The sequence below is a fragment of the Cynocephalus volans genome, chromosome 1 (assembly GCF_027409185.1).
Source record: "Cynocephalus volans isolate mCynVol1 chromosome 1, mCynVol1.pri, whole genome shotgun sequence".
Classification (NCBI taxonomy): Eukaryota; Metazoa; Chordata; class Mammalia; order Dermoptera; family Cynocephalidae; genus Cynocephalus; species Cynocephalus volans.
In genome coordinates this window covers 256,506,090-256,527,350 of record NC_084460.1, presented here as the reverse complement: position 1 = coordinate 256,527,350, position 21,261 = coordinate 256,506,090, and the positions used below count along the sequence as shown (strand labels likewise).

Below are 21,261 nucleotides of genomic sequence, written 5' to 3'. Positions count from 1 at the left end.
GAAAGTTCAGTTTTGGAGTATGAAGGAGATAGGGGTTAAGTTCTGAGGCTGGAGAGGTTAAGCAAGAAGCCAGATCAGTACTCTTGTATAAGACAGGAGAGCCATTTAAGTGCTTTTAGCAGGGGCAATGACTAGTTTTGCATTTGAGAGAGAGAACTCTCTTGTGGGAAGAACAGATTGGAGGGGGGTAAGATTGGAGGTAAAGAGATTATTTAGGAAGCTACTGGAGGGATCCAGGAGAGAGATTGGGGTGATTTGAGCCAGGGTAGACGTAATGAAGGCGTGTAAAATTAGATAGATGTAAGAAAGATATTTAGGAAGAGACTTAGGATTTGATGATAGATATGAAGGACCAAGCGGAGAAGGAGGCAAGATTTCGAGACTGGGCCACGGACTGAATGGTGGCACTGTTTATGAAGATTCGAGAGGAAGAGTGGCTGTGCAGAGGGCTGGGGAGCGTGAGGAGAAATGAGTTTAATTTGGGGCTTGTTAAGTGTGAGGTGCCTGTGGGCTATCCATATAGGAGTGTTTTGTCTGAACAAAAGTGTTTTGTTGGTTGTGCAGGTCTGAAACTCAGGTTGCTGCTTGGGCAAGAAATGTAACTTTCAGACTCATGTAGGTGCAGAGTGCACTATAATGGATGCTTCTGTAACATGAATTAACTCTTAAGTGGTTGGTAAATGGGGAAACGATGTTAGAATAATCCAGAAGTCATATTGGTACATAGCCAGTTTTTTGCTAGGCAGGGGGAGATAAGATATTGGGAATAGATACATAATCTTCAGCTAGACACAGAAAAGTGCTTAGCTCAGTGTACAATGAACAGGAATTCTCTGTATTTTTTTTTTTTTTTAAAGATGACCAGTAAGGGGATCTTAACACTTGACTTGGTGTTGTCAGCACCACGCTCTCCCAAGTGAGCCATGGGCCATCCCTTTATAGGTATATGAACCATGGCCTTGGTTTTATCAGCACCACACTCTCCCAGTTGAGCCATGGGCCGGTCCTTGTATTTTAAGAAAATTAAAAGAAAACAAATGCCTATTTCTGGGGCACCTTCCACCATAAGGTGAATTCCCAATTCTTGATACACGGGGTATTTAACTGGCTCACAGCTGCACTTCTGCCTTCTTTCCACTTTATTTTTCGGTACTTTAAATATCTGCTGTGGTAGTCTTTGTTCATGCTGAGCTGCCTAATCGGATGGTCTAAATCTGGTCCCTAGGACGGTTTATGGTATTTATTAGCACAAAGATTACAAAGTTAGGTTCTGAGCAGACTGCCCCAATTCTATTTTTCTTATAAGCTCTGTCATGAGGGCTTTTTCAGGGACTCATTGTGTTACAGTAGAGATGCCTTGTATTGAAAATCTGTCAGTCGAAAAAATTATGCAAGGAAATGTGACAGAAGCAGAGTGACAACATTCCATCCTAGGATGGAATTAAAAAAACACCAATGTTTACTGGCCAGGAACAGAAAAAAGAGCCCATAAAAGACACTGAAGAAAAAGAAAAGGGGCCTGAAAGATAAGAGGCAAACAAGAGGAGTGGACTTGTCTTGAGAACCTTCAAGTTAGCTTCTGTGCTCCAGAATCTTTCACAATTTCTTTGCTTTGTGATAAAGAATACGTTTCAGGCTTGTCTTGCACATTTCATTCTCCATACTAAAATCAGCTGTTTGACTAAGGCAGCCCTGGTTACTTTTAGTAGAAAATGGTGGTTATCAGTCACAGTCTGCTGGGGACCAGTATATTGGTAATTGTCTCTAGGCCTTTTCAGTGAAGAGAACTAAGAATATTTTGTTAAGAGAAAATAAATCCTGAGTTCAGTATTTCCTAATCAAATTTAAGTTTTTATTTCTTTAGTAATTGTCTTTTTTCTTATGTTGAAAATCTTTTAAAAGTGACATTAACATTGTTACGAATTTGCTTTATCTTAATGTATATAATGATTTCAGAGTAACAGGACCAATGTTATTACTAAGAATATACTTGAAATAATTGCTCTGTTTGTACTGTCTCATATTTTAATGACTTAGCTTTTTTATATTTTTCCAAAATATTCAAACTGGTTTTCACAGAAACAACTATTTTTATACTCATATCGGTTTATATATTAAGTGTTTAATGTGCATACTTTAACAAGTACAACTAGCATAAACAGATTGGAAAAAAATATGACTGACATTTGGTAAAACATTAACAGGTTAGAGAGAAGTATGCAGGTGTACCAGACAGTAGCTATCAGGATGCTGTGGATATCAATTAATATATTTTACTGAGTTAATGAAAATCCTTTGTAAATCAGAGGTTAGTCAGGAATACTCCTATTATAATAATCCTTCTCGTTTGAGTATATGACATAAGGCAGTGGTTTCTTAGAACTTCTCCCTTTAAACTTTTATTAAATATATATTATTGAAATACATTAGTGACCCATGTACAAACATAATTCATAAATAAATATGTATATATTGGGGGTATGTGCTCATGGAGGTAAAAACCACGAGTATGAATCTTGGAGATGTGTATTTTTAAGAGTTATTTCAAATATATATTTTAATGTATGATGTTGTACCAGAAATCATATTTTTTACTCCTTGGCTTTTTTTATTTAAGGTAAAACTAGCAAGGAGGCTGGGAAAGGGTTGGTAGATTGGTACAAAGTTACAAAGTTATAGTTAGATAGGAAGAATAAGTTCTGGTGCCCTAAGGTGACAATACCTAATATTGTATTGTGTATTTCAAGGTAGCCAGAAAAGAGGATCTTGAATGTTATAACCACAAAGGAATGATAAATGTTTAAGTGATAGATATGCTAACTATTCTGATTAGATAATTATATAATATATGTGTGTATTGAATAACAAATTGTAAGTGAAACTATACCTCCAAGAATGGTAGACTGTTAATACATAAATAGGTTCATTGTTTTTTCCTCAATTGTTGTTGTTGAATATCATTTTTGTCTAAAAATAACATGAATTGTATGTATTCGATAGCACGATATAAAATATCTGGCTGGCCTATGTATATTAGTCTCTTAAAATATATTAATATTATAATCAATATATTGTACGTTAATTTGCAACAGTAGCTTATTAATGTATTAACTTTAATGTGAGAAGCATAATAGAAAGTCTTTGTTTTTACTGTGCAGTCAGCTGATCTGACTGCTAATCTAATGCTAATGGTCCCAGAGATACATTATGAAACTTTTTATAGTTATGATACTCACTTTATACCATAGTGAAAGCAAGTGTCTACACCTCTTTCAAAGCATCATTTATACTCTTGAGTGATGGTAAGAGAAAACTCTCATATACTCTCCAATACTGTGATGCGGTGTTCATTCTGGACAGGAGCTTACTCATGCTCTCTGATTAGAATTTAAATCCATGAGCCTTTGTGTAAGTGTTAGTCACATCACCCTATTGTATGTCTTTTCCAGTTTCTTGTTTTCTTAACTGTGATTATCAGCTCTGTTCACTTTGTAACATCTACTTTTCAAGCACCAAATTTAGTTGTTTATTTGTGTCCATGTTTGTGTGTTGGAGGATTAATTTTGCCATCAATATAAATCATGTGTGCTTGACTATGTCTTAAATTAACTTTAAATATCTTTATAATGATTAGTTTTTAAAAATTAATATTGCCTTTTGTCTAGAATAGTAATAGCTGGAAATATGGAAGTTAATGCTTATTCCTAGTTCCTGATTAACATAATTGAAGGATTTAATTGACCCTCTTTAAAAAAATTGTAATTAGATCTTCTTTAAAACCCTTAAAACTATGCCAGGTTTCCCCTGATGTTGTAACAGTCTGAAATTCATCTGTGTCTCTTAATTTTAAGAAAAAGCCTTAGATTACCTAATTTTTACCTTTAAGGCTGCCAAAAATTTAAATAAGTATGTTGCTCATTGTTATGGTGACAGAGTATGAGTTTGACTGCATTTGTATACTTGTTCCATTTTTGTTCACCTGTTATTTATGCTTGTTCATATAGTATTCTTTATAGTAGGTTATGTTACTATGTAAAGATGATTGTTTAATAATAGTCCAATCAAAAAACAAAGACTGTCAGAGTGCTTAGGGCAGCATCTGTGTAAGGTACAGAAGGATTAAATGTAAAAGAAAGCATACTAATACTAAAAGAAATACTGTAAGAACACTATAAGAAATACTAAAAGAAAGCTGGTATAGCTGTTTTATTATCAAATGAGGTACATTTTTTGGCAAAAATTTTACTCAAAATGGAACATTTTATAATTGTAGAATGGTTACATATAACATCTAAATTTGAATGTCCTGTGAATCTCTTTCTATTGTATATTGTTTCTCTTTGGTTTTAGTCATGTGGTCTTTTCTCGTATGTTGGATTATTTTTAATTTAGTTATTTGTGATTGAGGATTAAAGATGTAGAGATTACTTGAGCCCTAGGATGACATCATCTTCCTGATAGATGTTCAGGCGGTGGCACTGGCATCCCCAGCTCATCGCGATCTAGTCAGGAATGGGAGGATTTGAAGCTGGGCTTCACTCTGAATCCAGGCCACCCTAACTTCTAGGGTATAGACTTTAGGGCCCAATTTGGGAAGCTCTAAATTTCAGTTTTTGCTTCTTTAGCAGGTAGGGCTTAGCTCAGTCCATTGAAAACCCTGTTCAGCTTTTCACCCTCTTAAGATCACTGGGGTCAGATTCTGAAAATAATTTTATTGACTGTAATAAACTGTGAAAGATACTTTATAAGCACTTGTCTAAAACTCTTTAAAACAGTATGAAGCTGAACTGAATTACCCAGTGAGTTCCATAGCACACTATATGACACTAGCACTAAAACTGAGAAATGAAAGGAACAAACCTCTGCCTGTCTAAAATAACTCTACTGATGTGATATTTTCATACATTTAAAAATGACTCATCTTGTAAAAAAGTGGAAAGCCCTAAAAGGGAAAATAGACTTCTGTTCAGACTTTACCTTTATATATAAATATTTAATAAAGGGGAATATAGTCTTGTGTTATTTGTGGAATTCAAAATTATTTAAAAGGGGTAGGGCAATAGGTAGAGGAGTTATGGTTGAGGCAGGGTCAGCCAATGAGGCCTGGAGATCTACCTGCTGGGTAGTTCCAGACTGAGGCAGCTCTTCTCAGTCCTAGGGCTCAATAGACCATAGTCTGAAAACGGTTAATCCAGTCCAGCCCTTACTTTTAAAATTCTTAGCAACACATTCCTGAACACTAGTAACTTTTAGTTATAATGTGATAAACTAAAAGTGGACAGTAGAATATAAGGCAAAGGCTCTTAAAGTCATATAAGAAATTATATTAATATGACTAATGTTTTATTTTTATGAGAATTTGTAAGATTTCATATAGTCTTGAAGAGTTTGCAGTCTAATTTGGGTTAATAGTGTTGGTTGAATATGTCCTAATTGCATACCTATAACATAAATAATCATATTTGCCTATACAGAGTGTGTCTAACATTGTACATATAATTTATGAATGTTGACACCAAAGCAAGTAGGTGTAGTGACTGCAGAATGTTCATTTCCATGTTTATGGATATATGATCTTTTAAATTTTAAGCTTAGCATATAGTACACAAAGTTCATAAGAAAGTGCATGTATTTCTGAGTGTTTTCATAATGAAAGGCTTAAAAGTTTTAAGAACTTATATGAGGATACCTCAAAAAGTTTGGGACAAGTAGGGTGAAAAGATAATATGAATCTTCCCGTGAACTTTTTGAAGTACCCTTGTAAATGGCTGAACTGAGTGTGAAAACATGTAAAGGAATTGAGGAAATTGTAATGGAAAATTAAAAGAATCAGGTAGAAACGAGGCCCTTTTTATTTAGCTAACACTTACAGAACTCTTAAGTGCCTGTCATTGTTCCAGATACTTCACATTTTAACTCATTTAACTGTGTGACGTCAAAGATGGAGTACACTGATTGAAATGAACTAAGTGAGAAAAACATAAACAATCAAATAGAAGTTCTGAGTAATGTGAAAAGAGGAAATGTATGTTACAATGTGAAAAACTGACATAAACTTGAATGCTTTGTCATCGTGTGTCTCTCTCATTTCATCTTATTCAGATATGTGCGGTGTTCAAAGATGACTGTTGTTTGCCCCTTTCAGTGACATTCAGCAAGTCAGGGATAGAGACTTTCAGTCAAATATTTTTATTTTCTGAAAGTGTTTAGTAACCAATTTTTAAGTTATATAATTGGCCCTATTAAATGTCATATCTGAGAAAAATAGTGTTGCTAATCTTATTTGGTGAAATATGTAAATAAATAAAATGTGTTAATATTATCTTCAAAACTACTGAAATTTGCTAGAATAGCTTGGTTGTGCCTTTTTGATTGTTGGCAGCACTAACAAGAAACACTCAGTGGTTCTTGAAGGAGTCAGTATTCTATAATGCTGCGTCGGTTTAGAAATGAGAGGGCATTGGTGAAGAGGACATGAAGCAAATCATACAATACTGATTGATTAAAAACATTTTAGCCAAAACAAATTTATTTTGGATATCAGGGATTCCCATATATTTTATCCAGTAAGTTCATCTTAAATTGTCTGAAACAAATGCCTGTGGAATATAAAGAAAATTTACTTGCTTTGTAATGGTTGTGAACATGTGAATTTATGTTTTTATTTTTTTTATGTTTTTCTAACCAAATTTTTTGTATTATTTCCCTAGGGAGTTGGTCTCTCAGTTCATGGACAATTCCGAGTTGCTACCGAAACGTCTCTTTTTGCAATGCCAGAAACAGGAATAGGTAAAAAACCAGAAATTTTTCATAATCACTTTTAGAATCATCTTTTGATACATTTTACACTATACTATTGTATTATTAGTCCATCTCTGTTGCTTATAACAAAATTGCTGAAACTGGGTGATTTATGAAGAAAATGAAATTTATTGCTTACATTTTCAGAAGCTGGGAAGTCCAAAGTCCAGGGAACACATTTGGTGAAGGCCTTGGTGGTAGCGAGTGACTCAGGAGTCCCACGTGGCAGAAAATGGCAGAGCAGAGAGAGAGAGAGAAACTCTTACGTGGCTCTCCTTTTAAAGCCCTCAGAACCACACTCATGACCACCATTATTAATCCATTCACTATGGCATGGTTCAACAATGTAATCACCTCTTCAAGGCCGCACCTTTAAATTACCATAATTGGATTTCCCACCATCAACAGTTATACAGTGGGGATTAAGCTTTAGTGTAGGCTTTGGGTGATACAATTCAATCAATCCCTAGCAACTATTGATGAAGGAATTGATAGACTCTTGCAAGGGATACAACAATGAAAAAGTTTTTTGAAAGAAATTAAACAAAAAAGAAGTTAAACAGGAAGATACCTAAAAGCTCAATAATTGTATCTAAAAATACAAAAGAAGAATATTTAATTGGAGATACTATCACACTGTAGTTAATTTTAAATAAAAGGTTATTAAGGGAATATTCTTGCATTTAGATCTGCGACCCATTTTGAGTTAATTTTTATATGTGGTATAACATATGAATCAAAGGCATAGATCAAAGTTTATGATTTTGTATATGGAAATACAATCATTCCAGCACCAGTTGTTGAAAAGTCTATTGAATGTCCATTGAATTGCCTTTGTACCTTTGTCAGTTGTCTGTATTTGTTGATCTTGGTGCCAACACCATGTTGTCTTGATTACTGTTGCTTTATAATAAGTCTTCAAATCAGGTAGTTATAATCTTCCAACTCATTCTCTTTTTCCCCCAAGTTGTTTTGGCTATGTAGATTCTTTGTGTTTCTATATAAATTTTAGAGTGAGTTTGTCAACAAAAAAGCCTCCTGGGATTTTGATTTTTCTTTTAGACGGGAGAAGAAGCCAATGCAATGGCTAGTCTTTTTTGTAAAGAGGACACTTCACAGCACATTTTGAGTAAGTTAGTGCAGGGGCTCAGTGGGCCAACTGGTCGGGCGCCAGCTTGTAATGAGTTCCACAGTTAGGGCATTGCTGGGTATGGCCTTTGTGCAGCCAGAACCAGATGGCAACTGTTGTCTTCTTCACCGATGCAGCCCACTCTTCTCTTGTTGGTGATGGAGGGGACTAAATGAGGGTCTTCTCTGGTGCCTGAAGCTGCCTTTGAGGGTCATATATTGTATGGGTCCAGTCCCTTCTGCGCAGCCATCGTGACCTCCCTCTTCAGCCCAATTGCTTGTTTGTCATCAGTTGGAACACCACCTTCTGACGCCGTGGAGCATACTGTGGCTGCGCCACTGGGACCGCGGGCCCTCAGGGACTGTGCAGTGAGTGCTCCAGCTCCGCAAAGTAACCTTGAAGCCATCACACCTGTAACCAGATTTTGATTTGATTTCTCTAGAATCGATAGATCATTTTAGGGAGAATTGACATCTTAACAATATTAAGTCTTCAGACCTATGAGCAAGATATATTTCTCCATTTAAGTTGTCTTTAATTTCTTTCAAGTAAAGTTTTATAGTTTTCAGTGTATAGGTCCTATACATCTTTTGTCAGATTTATCTGTATTTTATATTGTTTGGTGATATAGTAAATGATTTTTAAAAACTTTCAGTTCTGATTGTTAGTTGCTAGTGTATAGAAATACAATTGATTTTTCTATTGGCTTTATAGCCTGCAAACTTGCTAAACTCACTTATTAGTGTTTTTTTGTAGATTCCACTGGATTTTCTAAATAGAGGTATGTCATTTACAAATAAGGTCAGTTTTAGGGCTGGCCGGTTAGCTTAGTTGGTTAGAGCATAGTGTTGTAACACCAAGGTCAAGGGTTTGGATCCCTGTACAGGCCAGCTGCCAAAAAAAAAAAAAAAAAGTTCAATTTTACTTTTTCCTTTCTAATCTGATACCTTTTATTTCTTTTTCTTGCCTTATTGTACTGGGTAGAACTTCCAATACAATGTTGAACAGAAGTGATGCAAGTGGACATTTTTTTCTTGTTCCTCATTTTAGGGGGGAACGTATTCAATCTTTCATAGGTTTTTCATAGGTGCCCTTTATTAGGGTTAGGAAATTTCCTTCTATTCCTAGACTGCTGAGGAGTTTTATTTTGTTTTGTTTTTTATTAGAAATAGATTTTGAATTTTAAAATTTTTTTCTGCATATATTGAGATGATCATTGTTTTGTCTCTTTTAGCTTGTTAATGGTGAATTACTTTAATTGGTTTTTCAACATTAAACCAACCCTGCATTATTAGGAGAAATCTCCCTCATGTGTTACTGTTTTTATATTGGTTATATTGGTATTGTTGGCTTTGATTTACTAAAATTTTATTTGGACTTTTTGCAGTTGTGTTCATGAGGGATTTGGTCTGTAATTTTCTTGTAATGTCTTTGCTTTGTTTGGGTATCAGGGTAATGTTGGCTTTATTTTCTAGAAAAGTTTGTGTAGAATTGGTATTATTTTTTCTATAAGTGTTTGGTAGAATTCCAACTAGTGAAGCCCCCTAGGCCTGAAATTTTCTTCGTGGAAAGGTTTTTAACTACAAATTCTTTAATTGATATATGACTATTCAAATTATCTATTTTTTCTTGTATAAGCTTTGGTAGTTTAGGTTTTTCAAGGAGTTTTCCCAATTTATTGGTGTAAAGTGGTTCGTAATATTTCCTTGTCTTTGTAATATCTGTAGAATCTGTAGTTGTGTCTGGACCTCTTTGTTTTTGATCTTAGTCATTTGTGTCTTCTCAATTTTTTTCCTGGTCAGTTTAGTTAGAGGTTTATTAATTTTATTGATCTCAAAAAACCAGGTTTTTGTTTTCATTTATTTTCTGTTTTGTTGATTTCTACTCTGATATTTATTACTTCCTTTCTTCTACTTTGTTTCATTTGCTCTTCTTTCTCTAGTTTCATCAAGTGAAAGCTGAATTCATTAGTCGGAGACCTTGTTATAGAATTCTATTCTCTCTGATTTTTAAGTTCAGTACAGTTGGCCCTTCATATCTGTGGGTTCTGCATCCATATATTCAACCAACTGTGGATCGAAAATATTCGAAAAAAAAATTAGATTTGTGCTGAACATGTGTAGATTTTTTCTTGTCACTATTCCCTATACAATACTATATAACAACCGTTTACATAGCATTTACATTGTATTAGGTGTTGTAAGTAATCTAGAGATGATTTAAAGTATATAGGAGGATGTGTATATACAAATACTACACCATTTTATTTCAGGGACTTGAGCTCCACTGATACTGAGGGATGACTGTACTTTAAAGATACTAACATGTCTTCACTTTTATATTTTTCCTATGAAAAGTCTGCTCTTTTCTTTGTTCCTCTGTAAGTAAGTGTCTTTTTATTTTCTCTGGTTGCTGTTAAGATTTTCTGTTGATTATGTGTTTGGGGTTTTTTGATTATGATGTGCCTTGGTGTAGTTTTCTTCATATTTCTGATGCTTGTATTTATTGAGCTACTTAAGTTGACAGTTTCTGCAAAATTTGGAATATTTTTTCAAATATTTTTTTTCCCACTCACCCCTTTTCAGGGACTCCATTTAAACTTATATTAGCTCACTCATGCTTTGTTCATTTTTTTAAGTTTTCTTTTCTCTTTTTAATGTTATATGGTTTCTATTCCTGTGTCTTCAAGTTCATTAATCTTTTCTTCTACAAAGCCTAATCTACCCTTAATCCCATCCAGGTACTTTTCAATTCATACATTCATCTCAGTATTCATCTCTAGAAGTATAATAGGGGGTTTTTTGTTTGTTTGTTTTTGTATCCTCTATGTCTCTACTTTTTGAACATATGGGATATGTTTATAATAACTGTGTTAATGTCCTTGTCTGCTAATTCTTACATTTATGTCAGTTCTGAGTCAATTTTGATTGATTTTTTTATCATCTCATTATGGGTATTATTTTCTGGCTGTTTAGATGGCTGGTAATTTTAGATTAGATTCTAGACATTGTAAACGTTACCTTATTGTGTGATGGATGTTTTTGTATTCTTTAACTATTCTTGCTTTCTTCTGGGATGCATTTAAGTTACTTGGAAATGTTTTGACCTTTTCAGATGTTTCAAATTTTGTGTTTTTTTTAAAATGCAGGATTGAAGAAGTGCTCAGACTAGGGCTGTTTATTTCCCACTACTAAGGCAATATCCTTCTTTGTATTTACCTAGTGTACCATGCATCATGCATTTTTCTAGTTTGGCCGGTGGGAACAGGCACTGTTCTCAGCCCTATGTTGGTTTACAGTACTGTTCTCTGTAATCCTTTCCTGTGGGCTTCTTTTCTTAGCCTCAGGTAGTTTCCTCACACACATGTATTGACAGGTCGTAAGCTAAATACTTAAAGGAGACCTCCTACAGATCTGCAGAGCTCTCTCTCTGTGCAGCTCTTTCCTCTTTGGTACTTTGTTCTAGGAATTCTAGCTGCTTTCGTCTCCCTGGACTCTAAGCTTCATCTAAAATGAGGGATTATGCTGGTCCTGGAAACTCAAGGCATTAAGCTGGAGCTATTTTAAGGCTTACCTTTTCGTTTTCTAATATAAGAGATTGCTTTCCTTCGTTGCCTGAGATCCAGTGTGTTGAAAACACTGTTTTTTCATATGTTGTGTCTGTTTTTATAGTTGTTTCAGGTAGGGAGGTAAATCTGGTCCCTGTTACTCTATCTTGTTCAAAGTGTAAGTCTCCCAGGTGGACTTTAGCCTGGATGGTTTAAGAGGATTTGCAAGGAGATGTTCTTTAAGCTGAGATTTGAAAGACAAGGAGCCAGCTGTATTAAGATGTGAGAGTAGAATATTGTGGCATTGAGAATAGTTCAGAGACCCTAAGGTCAGAATGAATTTCGTCTCTTCAAGGAACCAAATGGAGGCAACCGTGTCTGAATCAAGGACAGGAGTGATCTAATATGCTCTTGAAGGGGTACATGGGGGCTGTTGAAGAGGTAACCAGGGGCCTCTGGTGAAGAGTTTAGATTTGAAACTAAATATGATGGGAAGCTGTGGGAGAATTTAAAACAGGGAGTGACATGATCTGATTTACATTTTAATACCATCATTCTGGCTGTTTTCAGGATAATAGATTATATGGAGGTGCCAGAGTGGAAGCAGTGAGAGTTGTTAGAAGGTCATTATGTTAGTCTAGAGCTATACTCTCTGGTCCTGTAGTCACTAGCCACATGTGGCTATTTAAATTTAAGTATAAATTAGTTAAGTTTAAATAAAATAAAGTCAGTTCCTCAGTTGCACCAGCCACATTTCAAGTATTTTACAGCCTCGTATGACTAGTGGCTACCTATTGGACAGAACAAATTATAGAACATTTTCATCGTTGCAGCAGATTCTATTGGACAGCACAGGTCTAGAGAGAGGAGATTTTGGCTTGGAGTAGTGTGGAGGTATAGAGATAGAGTGAATAGATTGGAAAAATGTTTGGGGGTTAACTGGCTTGCTGATATGATGAATTGGGAATAACTCCAAGGTATTTAAGCCTGTGCTACTAAATGGATGAGGCCAATTAGGGAATAAGCAATGTAATTGGAGGGATGTGAATCAAGAGCTTTGTTTTACCATGTTATATGTGAGATGCTTATTATCCATGTGATTATGTCTAGAAGGCAGATCTAAGAGTTTGGTATTCAAAGGAAAAGGCATAACTAGATTCAGGAGTATATTAGTCTGCTATGGCTGCCATAACAAAATACTGCAGACAAGGTGGCTTAAACAACAGAAATTTATTTCTCACAGTTTTGGACGCTGAAAGTCCAAGTTCAAAGTGTCAGCAGCTTTGATTTCTCCTAAGGCCTCTCTCCATGGCTTGTATATGGCTGCCTTCTTGCTGTGTCCTCACATGGCCTTTTCTCTGTTTGCATACATCTCTGGTGTCTCTTGTTTTTATAAGGACACTAGTCCTGGTGGATTAGGGCCCTACCCTCTGACCTCCTTTAACCTTAATTACCTCTTTAAAGGTCCCATCTCCAAATAGAGTCACATTGGGGGTAAGGGCTTTAACATGAATTTTGGAGGGACACAAGTCAGTCCATAATAGGGAGTAATCAGCATGTGGATACTATCTAAAGCCATAGGAGCTTTAAAATGTGTATATAGGGAGTGTGTATATAGGGAAGAGGAGGTGGCCTAGTATCAAGCGTAGGCACAGAAACATTTAGAGGTCAAGCAAAGAAAGTGGAGCCAGGGAGACTGGTAAGAAACAGCCATTGAGGCAAGGGGTAAGGGAGGAGAGAATGTGGTGCCCTGGAAGAGATGAAGGGTGTTTTCACTTGGGCAGAGTGCTGCTGAATCTCTGGGGCAGGAAGGGGTGAAGAATGTTGGGGAACTGAAAGACTAGTGTGGCTGGAGTATAGTGAGTGAGTAGTAAAAGATGTAACTGAAAAAGTGGTCATGGGCCTGGAAAACTTCGATGAAGTTGCTCATTTTAATCTAAGAGAGATAGGCAGCCATGGAAGTGTTTTAAGCAGTTGAATGCAAGACTCTGTTCCAGATTTGTATTTTATAATAGATTACTCTGGCTATTCAGTGGAGAACCATTTGGAGGAGTAATCAACAGGATGTAGTTTTTGATGGGGCTTATGGGGGTGGTACAAGAGAAAAAGGTGTGGAGGCTGGATGGTGTGTCCTTTACTGAGGTGGGTGGTACTAGAGGGAGATGGGAGCAGGGAGGTCATGAGTTCAACTATAGACCTAGCTGATTTGAGGTACTAGGAGATATTTCTATTTACAGTAGCATGCTGCTTTTAAGTCTAGGAACTTTTTGTCAAATAGAACTGGAAAGAATTTGAGTGCTTATATTTTTATCTCAACTTGATTAAATGAAGCAAGCTTAGAATAGATATATGGATTGTGAAACTAGAGGGTCACAATTGTTTAAGGAGCTCTTAAATACCAAAAAGTAGTATACTGCAATTATTTGTATATATCCTATTTTCAATTGTTACCAGTAGACAGGGAATTTTAAAAACACTGATGATTAAGGAAAGTGTAAATGCAAGTGATTTTATTAGATATAAATTTGTCCATTTAATAGGACTAGTGGTTATTGTATTAATCTTTGAATATCTCAAATATTAAATAATTGACTAAGTTTGGGAAATGATTTAAATGGTAATAATGAATTTTCCCATAATAAAAAAGCCCTTAGATATGTATGTATTTTCCTATGTTTACCATTTGGAAAGAAAATATTTAAAATTTTTTACCTGTTTCAGAGGTTCTTAAAAAATAAGTTAGTGGTAAGAAAATTTAAGTAACATTATTGAATACTTCTTAGATACAAAATACTGTGCCATCAAATACTTTACTGACTTCTCTAGACGTGAGACATGAAGATTTGAAAAATATCCAAATTAAGTTAGCGCAGTTTATAGCAAATCTTTTGTAAAATTGATGACATAGTATAGTACTAAGGTTATCGGTATTTGTAACATAGATTCAAACTCCAAAAAGAAATGGCTTTGTAATCTAAAGAAAAGAGATTATATTCATCTTTTTATTTGAATCATTATTCTCTTTTTGTTATATTTAATTACAGGACTATTCCCTGATGTGGGTGGAGGTTATTTCTTACCAAGACTTCAAGGAAAACTTGGTTACTTCCTTGCATTAACAGGATTCAGACTAAAAGGAAGAGATGTGTACAGAGCAGGAATTGCTACACACTTTATAGATTCTGAAAAGGTAATTGTTTGGATGTTTGCATTTTGTGTTGTTGGAATAACAATAAAAATTATTGCATAGGGAGGCTCTATGAGTGGTTGAGATCACAATCTTTTGGTAGACATGGGTGTGAATCCTGGATCTACTGCTTATATCTGTGGGACCTTGGGGAAGGTGCTTAAGCTCTCTAATTCTCAGTTCCAAATGTGTAAAATGGGGTGATACCGGATTGTGGACTGTTTTGCCAGCTACCTTCAGTGAATATTTTTAAATGAATAATTAGAGTCTGTAAATAAAAGTAATGCCTTCTTTAAGAAAGTCTAATATATAAAAATCTAAATTTATGTATAAAATGATAGGCTTTTATTTTATAGAGTTTTTTTAGGGGTTCTCTTGGTTGTGTTTCCTCAGTGCATTTAAAATAATTGGTTTTAAAATGTGGTCTTACAACTTTTCTAAAGCTTATCTGATACAAGGAACACATGTTACTTTGTCTTCTTTTAAAAAACAGTATGGCCAATTTTCTTAGCACAGGGCAGCTTAATGGCAAAGAATATGCAGATAGCCCAAGTTTAAATCCTAGCTGGAATTTAGCCTCTTTGGCCTGCAGTTTTCCCATCTGCAAAATGGGGATGACAGTATTACCATAGTAGTTGAAACTCCTTGTGTTACATATGACACAACACTCATTTCAAGGTGTTTTTAACCCAGTGTTCTCACCATGAGACCTCGGATTTATTCTGCTCAACTAGCTTAGCCTCACCCTGACTGGACTGACATAACCCACCCTTGAACCATGTGGGTGGGTGGAATACACTGACTGTCCTATCCCAGCTAATGTGCTCTGTCCTTGGAGCTGTGGGGTAAAGTCAGCTTCCCTAGAAGCACATGGTCTTCAAATGAATATCTGATCTTCAGGGAAGAGTGTTTTAGGATAGGAGAAGGAATGTTATAATAATTAAATTAGAAACAGTAACTGACATGTAGTAAGCATTCAAATTTTAACTATTATTAATGTTGTAAACACAGCAATATTTTTCATTGAGAGTCTCTTTTTACATTACATAGGATGGCCCACCACATCTGGATGGCCCATCATATCCACATGTCCACTTTATCACATTCTTCTGTTTTGGGTACAACGTTGACAGTTGGACTGTCATACGAATCCGTAAGGACTGTTAACAAATTATGATTTTTTATTTTCATTCATCCTCTTTGGCCCACCTGCTACTGAAATTAAAAAGCTTGATAGCATGAAAATGTATTGTTTGGTTGCTGATAGAATTTTCTTCACAAACTTCATAAATTGGCTGTGAAAATTTTTATGTTGATAAGCCTTGGTCTTGTTTATGGTACTGTTAAAGATCCTGTAAAACACATGAAATATACAAAATTGAAGTTTGTCTCTGTACACTGTTACGAACACCTTCCGTCGTATTTGGTTGATGTTTCAGATTTCTCCCCATGTTGTGGGCATCCTCAGTCATGTTGAGCAGGTGGCCGTCTCGTTCTTCCCTTGAGCTGTAACAGGAAGCAAATGTGGATGCTCTGGTATCTGCTGTGGAAGGAACACCCTTCATTACAGTAGAATTTAGTTAAGGATGGAAGTGTGATCTGATTCACAACCCTTTTCCCTCCTTATCAGCTGCCCAAAAATGATATCTGCAGCAGGTAGACCACCATTCTCAGGGCTTGTAGAGGATACAAAAATGAGTAATATACATTGGGGATGAGAAGGTAAGAGGTGGGGACAAAAGATAAATAACCATCTGTCTCACCTGGCAGAGTAAAAAGTGTGATAAGTATAAAAACAATACAAAAAAAAGTACTCAAAGGATTGATGGGAGGACAAACTTACTTATAAGAGAGGACTAGAAGTTTTTTTATAGAGGTTGCAGTTCAACTGGCCCTAAGCTGAGTATTGTCAGGAAAAGGGATTCCAAACAGAGAAAAGTCAATGAAACCACAGGGCCAGAAAAAGCCTTAGCTATGTCTTAGAAACAGTAAGAAGTCCCATTTGACTGACTGTGAGATGATAGATACACGAGGGATTAGACAGAGAGGTAAGCGGGGCTATGTAGAACTGTACATCGAGTATGGTAGCCACTAGTCCTGTGTGGCAATTTTAGTTAAAATTAATTAAAAATGAAGTATGATATAGAATTCAGATCTTTAGTCTCAATACCACATTTCAACTGCTCAAGATGCAGAGGGAAAAAAAGATGAATGTCTCTAGTTCTCCTTAGTTTCTTCCACCTTTATTCATTTTTTGTAAGCAAATCCACAACATTTGCTGTGTGGGAATGCATACACATTCAACCTCAGTCAAAATTTCTTTCAGTGACTCAGCTGAAGAGAGAGCATTGTAATTTTAAGATAGGGATTCTAAAAAAGAATATGAAATTTTTAAAAAGCTTTCTGTATTTCTGTGGGGTTTTAAGTCTGTTTTCCTTTTTTTCCCCCTTTAGTTGGGCACGTTAGAAGAAGACCTATTTGCCTTGAAATCTCCTTCAAAAGAAAATATTGCAGATGTCTTAGATGCTTACCATACAGAGGTAATCTTGTCAATATAACTCAGGTTCTAATTCATGGGGAAAAGGAAGTGATTAAAAAATTAGAAGTTGGTAAATATTATAGTTTGTGGATGTAAATAAATATACTGGGGATTTATTTACTTTAAAGCTTGGTGGGAGAATCAGTGCTTCACAATTGCTAGGATAGCCATCTCATAAGATGACTTCTTTACTGTGAAACTTCACAGCCTGTCTTCTCACTGCTGGTGAACTTCAGTGCATAGCCTTGTGATCAGGGCTTTTTACACACAGTGTAACATTTCTGTAATGGAGGTTCAAAGTTGACAATATTTGTGGAACTGCTATAGTGAAACTCTGATATAGTGTATATATATTTAATAATAAGTGTTTACTTCTAACTCGTTACTTATGTTGTCTAACTTCAGTTTTCTTGTAAGAGCCAAGAATCTAGAACACTACATACCTTGTAGTTAAACATGATGATTGAATATATGTTCCCTCCTAAAACTCCACTAAAATTGTAATAAAGGAATGAAAAAGGCATAAATCCACAAAGACAAATAGAACAGAAAAGGAGACAGTGGCAGATATGAGATGTTAATATTTTGGAAGCTTGAAAGCAGGAGGGATGATGGCAGCTAACTTAGACCTAGAATGCTGAAAATTATCCTTCAGTAGGAGAAGCCAGTAAACAGCAAGCTGATTCTTGCTGTAGACCCTTTTGAAGGGACCAGGTCCCTCTGAAGACTGGGGTGTGGAGTAGGGCAGAAACACAGGAAGATATTTTATAAGCAGAAGTTATAAGCAGCAGTTAGACCTCCAAAAGTCTTCCTCCTGTACAATCAAGAGCAGCTATCCTTTCATAGTCTGGCAGAGGAGTAGAGACTTAGTCCTTCAAGAGATCAAATTAGACAGGTCCAGCTGAGAGTGGGGATGGGTGAGGTGTTGTACTAAAAAGAAGCAAAACATATTAAATGCCAAGATCTCCAGCCCTGTTTGGCTTGAAGAGCTTCTGTATGCCACCCCACTCCCAAGCAGTAATTGGAAGGAAAAGAAAAAAAGTCTGTGGATATTGACATATGGACCTCTTAAAGACACACGGACCTCTTAAAGACACATCCAGGTATTTGCCTCCTCATCTTATAATCCATCATATAATTGACAGTCCTATAACTGCAATTGATATTACACAGTTTCCTAATCTTAGTTCTTCACACAGAAAGCTAAGTATTCTCAGGCCACAACAAACAAAAAAAGGCACTGGAAGGAAGCAGACAATGCAAGGAGAAGCAAACTTTAAAAAAACCAAAACACCAACCTATGATTGTAATCTTCAGATAAGAGAAAAACATTTCATATATGAAATGACAGATGTTATAAAGAGTTCAAAGAATAAGAAATTACAAATATGAAAGCACTGTGGAAAAAAACAATAGATTAAAATTGATGGTTGTGGAAAACTCCGAGAAAGAAGAAGAAAAGGATAATGTGATGGAAAATGGAGAGAATGGAAAATTAGAGGTATTCAGGAGGTCCTATATCTAATTATTTGGAATTCATAACAGAGAAGGTAGAGGGAAGAAAATATTTAGAGAAATAGTACAAAAAAATTACCCAGAACTGAAGAACATGAGTGCAGATTGAGGGCCACCAAGTACTTGGTGCAGTGAATATGAACTACAGAGAATATGAAGATTTTATCTGTTTTTGTCAGAGACTTTGGCAGTCTTTCATGTTGTCAAGTTGGGTACATATGGGATGGATTTTGGTGTGTGGGGATTGAAGGGCCTTACCAAAGAGTTCTGTTAAATGAGTGGGTATTGGACTTTTCAGTATTTTTCTCACTGATTTGGGTGAGAATGTTGACAGCATTTTGATTGAAACTAAGAAAAATATGTTGTTAGGTAAAAGAATATGGATGAAAAAAAAAAACCCCTTTGAGTGCTCTGTTTAATAGTAACAAGGTGATATTTAATAAAGATAAGTGAAAATCTTGTACTTCCAAGTACTAAATTCACAAGTAAAGAATGGGAGACATACAGCTTACAGTGGCACAGGTTAAAAAAAAAGATAGCTTTAATTGATGGGCCATCAGCCGCATGATAGGCCTGCCTCTGCACTAACTCAGAGTTAGTCCTATTAGTAAAAGTATTGTATCCAAAACAAACCAGGGCATCTGGAGCCCTGTTGTACTTTGCTGTGATATAGCCACACCTGCTGCTAAGCTATGTGTTCCACACTAGAAGAATGACCTTGAGAAAGTGGAACCTGTCCAAAAAAGGACCTGGATTGTGAGGGGACACAAAACAGTGCCATGTGAGAATTGATTAAGGTGAAAGAGAGATTAACTAGAATTGTAAACATAAGAGGACTGATTTTTGGTCCACAACTAAAACAACAACAAAAACCCAATTATCATAGTTGTTGAAGCACTTGTGAGCTCCTTCTCGAAGTGCTGTTTCTCTGCCTGGAGGTCAGCGCTGCAGGGATGCCAGGAATGTACTGGGAATTTCTAGATCAGGTGGAAATTTGGGCAGGATGACCTTTCATGTTCCCTACAATCCTTAAATTCATAGATATATTTTAATGATGATGTGTCCTACATAATGACATAAATAAAATACAAGGATATTTTTGATTTTGGCACTTTTAAGAGCTAGTCTGGAGTACTACATACTGTCTGAATTTTGAACATATGGTGGTAGTTATTTGTGAGACTGTTAGATGCAATTTGACTGAAAGTGATAACCTGTCACAATGTGTAAATATGATTAAATTTTTAAGGATTTTTAAAAGATGTGAGTTACTTCAAATTGATTAAAATAGTTTTCTTTTCAAACAGTCCAAGATTGATCAAGACAAGTCTTTTATACTTGAGGAACACATGGAGAAAATAAACAGGTACTTGACAAAGAGATCTCAATTGTATCTATTCCTTTGGAAAGACTATGTTAAATTGAATTCATTAACATTTTAATTACATTGTGTTTGATAATACACTGAATTTTGCTATCAGATAGCATAATGCTTTTATTTACCCTTACCTCTGAAAGTAGCTTCTTGCCTCTTTCAGGGGGGAAATGAATTCATTATATTTAAGTAATCTACCATGCTAATTCATTTTAGTGCAAAAGATTTTTTTTTTTTAAGTGGGGAAGAAAGGCTAGGAAATAATAATTGAATTAACTTATCCTTTATCTTTGTAAAGTCATCTTCCCTGAAGGTCTTATTCAGCCAATTAGAAAAAGGTTTTGTACAGTAGTTTGAGAGATTGACAGACTGGCTTAAGGAAACAACAGGAGGAAAACTATTGGAAAATAAGACAGCCATCTCTACATGTTAGAAGCATCAGTTTTTCACAGTTGAGATATTTATTTACATATAAGTACAAAATAGATGCAAGAAAGCAAAAGAAAGGAAAAAATTTACCTTTTATTTGCATTAGTGAAGATAGACTACAGACACTTACCCAGGGATGTAATGTTCTATTTCATAATCCTGTAAAGTAAATTGAGAAATTCTTCATTATTGAAATGGGTGTGGGGAGAAGCCCGTGTTAGATTCATTGTTATCTTAGAAATAGGAAATCACTTGCACATTGGTGAAATCGTGTGTTTCCTTTTTTATAGCTGTTTTTCAGCCAATACTATGGAACAGATTATTGAAAACTTACGGCAAGATGGTTCATCTTTTGCTCTAGAGCAGTTGAAGGTAATATGTGGATCCATTCTGCAAAGACTGAGTGTGGTGAAGTCTTGTGACAGAGAAACCTCTCTGAGGGCCATGAGTGCTTTGTGGTGGTGACATAGCCTACAGCATTGTGTTTTTTCCCCCAAATTCAGGTGAGCCGCAGAAAGCAATTCCACTAAACTTTGAACTAAACCCAAGTGCTGTGTCAGCCTGCTGGTTGTTGAGGGCAAAGCCAAGCTGGTTTTAAGTCCTTTGAATCTAACAGAGAAGGACTTTAGTAAGCATGCTTCATTTCCAAATAGTCCTCCTTGTCTTGTGGGGGAAGTTTTCAGTGACATTTTTATTAGAGCGATTAGATCACTGGCGAATAGTCACCTTACGATATATT

General features: G+C 35.7%; 1 protein-coding gene and 1 pseudogene across 7 annotated transcripts in view; one reads left to right on the top strand and one right to left on the bottom strand.

Annotated features, from left to right (window-relative positions):
• The window catches only part of HIBCH (3-hydroxyisobutyryl-CoA hydrolase), an 86,388-nt gene that overhangs the window by 48,190 nt on the left and 16,937 nt on the right, over positions 1-21,261 (top strand). For 5 of the 7 annotated variants that reach the window (XM_063096462.1, XM_063096445.1, XM_063096455.1 and 2 more), the window contains 5 exons: positions 6,711-6,789; positions 14,522-14,667; positions 17,118-17,204; positions 20,026-20,084; positions 20,813-20,894. In XM_063096462.1, coding sequence (XP_062952532.1) covers positions 6,711-6,789; positions 14,522-14,667; positions 17,118-17,204; positions 20,026-20,084; positions 20,813-20,894 — 453 coding nt within the window. Of the gene's footprint in view, positions 1-6,710; positions 6,790-14,521; positions 14,668-17,117; positions 17,205-20,025; positions 20,085-20,812; positions 21,026-21,261 lie in introns of all 7 variants that reach the window. The other 2 variants (XM_063096482.1, XM_063096492.1) reach the window with 1 other exon arrangement.
• On the bottom strand, positions 7,949-8,336 carry LOC134373213 (cytochrome c oxidase subunit 5B, mitochondrial-like; annotated as a pseudogene).